General features: G+C 40.9%; 1 protein-coding gene across 1 annotated transcript; it reads right to left on the reverse strand.

The window, feature by feature from the left end:
- Positions 1 to 283: 283 nt before the first annotated feature.
- On the reverse strand, positions 284 to 2,934 carry LOC147511658 (uncharacterized). The gene is made up of 6 exons (XM_086598532.1): positions 2,811 to 2,934; positions 2,490 to 2,684; positions 2,056 to 2,441; positions 1,720 to 1,875; positions 963 to 1,424; positions 284 to 556 (listed from the first exon to the last, which is right to left on the reverse strand). The coding sequence occupies exons 1-6, from the start codon at positions 2,932 to 2,934 to the stop codon at positions 284 to 286; spliced, it is 1,596 nt and encodes a 531-aa protein (XP_086454658.1).
- Between the last annotated feature and the right edge of the window lie 224 nt (positions 2,935 to 3,158).

The raw sequence follows: 3,158 nt of genomic DNA on the forward strand, positions 1-3,158 counted from the left end.
ATAACATGTCTTTTGGAATGAGTGTTGCACCCTTCTTTGCTGTGGCATCCACTCCGAAGTTGGCTTCCCTATATGTGTGAGAAATGTGTCAGTAGTCAAGCTTATGAATAGCTCTCTTCCACGTAGCTTGCAGTTTCCAAGGAATTGTGCCTTTTCCGAAGGCCAAGCCCGCAGACTTTAAATCACATTCTACCCATAGCTGTTTCCAGTTCTTGCCTCCAGCCACTTTAGTTGCGAGTACAATGGTTGTGCATTCAGCCTCATAGCTTGTAGTCATCCCCATTCAATGGGAAAGAACTCCCAGCAACTCCGCATTGTTTCCTCTGAATATTACTCCCACACCACCAAGACCTGGGTTGCCAAGAGCCCAACCGTCAGTGTTTGCTTTGACAAACCCCGTTAGTGGAGGGCTCCATGATGCTTCACTGATTCTTGTTGCTGCCCTCACCCTTCCTTTGATATTTAAAAAGTGAAGAATAGATAAGTCTTCCACTGAGTTGTATATGTGGCCAATAGACACCAGACCAGCAACTTTAATACCCTTGATGACCTCCTTCTTTAAATTCCATTCATTCAGTTTGTCATCATCGAAGTATATTCAATTCCTAGTTTTCCATATTTGTGACATAAGATGGATTGCAGCTGCATTCCAGAGTTCCTTTCTAATAGGGCTCAAGTCGATCGATGCTCTCATGATGCCTTGAAAGTTCCAACTAGGAGGAGAGACTTTGAGCAAGTTAGTAAGACTAACCAATAGGTTCTTAGTTATGTTACATTCCCGTAGCATATGAACGATGTTTTCCTCCTCCTTGTCGCATAATCTGCATTTTGAAGCAAGAGGTATACCTTTCCTCTTAACTCTATCATCCGTTGGGACTGCCTTTTGGAGCAGTTTCCACACTAAACCAGCTGCCCTCGGGTGTATGTGCATGCTTTGACCAAATCCATTTGTGCCAATTAACCGTATTTTCTCTTTTCCTGACAGCATTGTATGCTTCTTTAACTGTGAACTTCCCATCCTTAGCAAACTTCCAAATTCTAGTATCATGTGCTTCACCTGAAGGGGGCAACAACAAGGTAACATCAATTCCAGCTCTTGTAAGAACTGCAAAGACTTGAGGTGGAATTGCCCAGTTGTTATCAATGATAATGTCGAAAGCTCTTGCTGTAAATTCCTTCCAATTCATCCCCTGGACTCTATCAGCCACTGCAATGCCTGACCAATCATTTTGCCATAGCTTGATATCTCTCCCTTGTCTTACAATCCAACTTAAGTAGGGAGACATTCCTTGAAGAGCCAACTGAAGCCCAGGCCATACTGAAGATTTTTTGTAGTAGGAGATCCAATCTCCTGACCTCATAGTGAATTTGCTCAACATGTACTTACTCCATTCAGTTTTGCCATCTAAGAAAGACCAAGCAAGCTTCATAAAAAGATATAAGTTTATTTCTCTAAGCTTCCTCAGCCCCAGGCCACCCTCTTCTCGAGGCTTGCAAACTTTTTTCCAGTTGAGAGTAATACCCTTTCTTACAGTAGGGTCCCCCGACCATATATATGAAGTTCCTTATTGCAGCTTCACAATCTTTGATTCATTTTGAAGGCCATTTATAAATTGACATGTTGTAGACTGGAAAACTGTTTAAAATGGATTGAGCAATGGCAACTCTACCTTGAAAGGATAGCATTCAATCTGCCCACCCGCTTGCTCTTTTCTTTACCTTCTCCAATAGCACCTGAATGTGACCTCTAGTAACTTTGCCTTTGAAAATGGGAGCACATAAATATTTCTCAGGCAGAGTTCCTTCTTGAAACCCAAAGAGAGTAGATACTCTTTGTTTCTTCGCTACAAGCATAGCCCCCATAAAAAGCTTGCTCTTTGAAGAATTGAAAAACTAACCAGCTGAGCATCTGCAAATAATATGTGAGTAGGACTAAGGCAATTCCATGATGTTGCCATGTGTTTTATCTTACCAACACTAAAGAGCTAGTTCATGCTTCTAACAAGCACGTCTTTAGCTATATCAAAAAGGATTGGGGAAAGAGGATCCCCTTACCTGAGCCCTCTTCCCACATGGACCACCATTGATCATAATGGAGATATTGGTACTTTTGAGAAGAGTTAACATCCAAGAGCACCACACATTGTTAAAGCCAAATCTATTCATCACTTCCAGCAAGAATTCCCAATTGAGAGAGTCAAAAGTTTGTGTAATATCCAGCTTTATACCCACATTCCCACCTCTAGCCTTCTGGTCAATCTCATTCATCATCTCAGAAGCTAGAGCAATGCCTGCTATTCTAGTTCTCCCTTTAACAAATGCAAGTTGTTCACTACTAATAAGATGACTCATAATGTTCTTCAGTCGTATGGATAGTAGTTTAGTAATAATCTTGAATAAGAAGTTACTTAAACAAATGGGTCTAAAATCATTTACTATTTCTGCATTATCAATTTTAGGAACTAGAACTAAGAAGCTCGAGTTCATACCTTGAGGAAGAACATTATCCTTGAAGAAAGATATGATGGCAGAACTGACATCAATGCCGATGATACTCCAATAGTTATGGTAAAAGATGCCTTGGTAGCCATCTGGCCCTAGGGCACTATTTGCATCTATTGAGACAATTGCTTCTTGAACTTCATTTCTTGTAGGAAGTGCTGTGAGGCTAGCATTTTCCTCATCTGAGATCACATGGGGGATTAGATTAAGGAGGTTCTGATCTAAGTTCGCATCTTGGCCTTTGTATTTCTCTTCATATGCATTGATGATGTATTCTTTGATTTGCTCTTGTCACTTGAGGAGGCTGCCATCATCGTTTTGAATCTCCAATATTTGTGATTTGGACAATCTCATCTTAGTGGAAGCATGGAAGTATGCTATGTTTCTATCCCCTTCAAGCGCTTCATGAATCCTGGACTTCTCCTTGGCCATGCATGCATGCTTGAACCTTTAAAGTAGCTTCGAGTTCAGTTGCTTTCTCCAATTCCATATTATGAAGGTCAGCATCAAAGGGGTTAAACTCTTGGTCATTCAGAATGTGCTCAAGATCATCATCGAGATTTATAAGGTGTTGTTTGAAATTCCTGTAGGTGTTCCAGCTCCAATCCTTGAGAACCAATTAACTTCAGTCTTTTAAGTTTTTTCACCACCTTTCG

Source organism: Coptis chinensis, chromosome 3 (genome assembly GCF_015680905.1).
Source record: "Coptis chinensis isolate HL-2020 chromosome 3, ASM1568090v1, whole genome shotgun sequence".
In the NCBI taxonomy this organism is placed as follows: Eukaryota; Viridiplantae; Streptophyta; class Magnoliopsida; order Ranunculales; family Ranunculaceae; genus Coptis; species Coptis chinensis.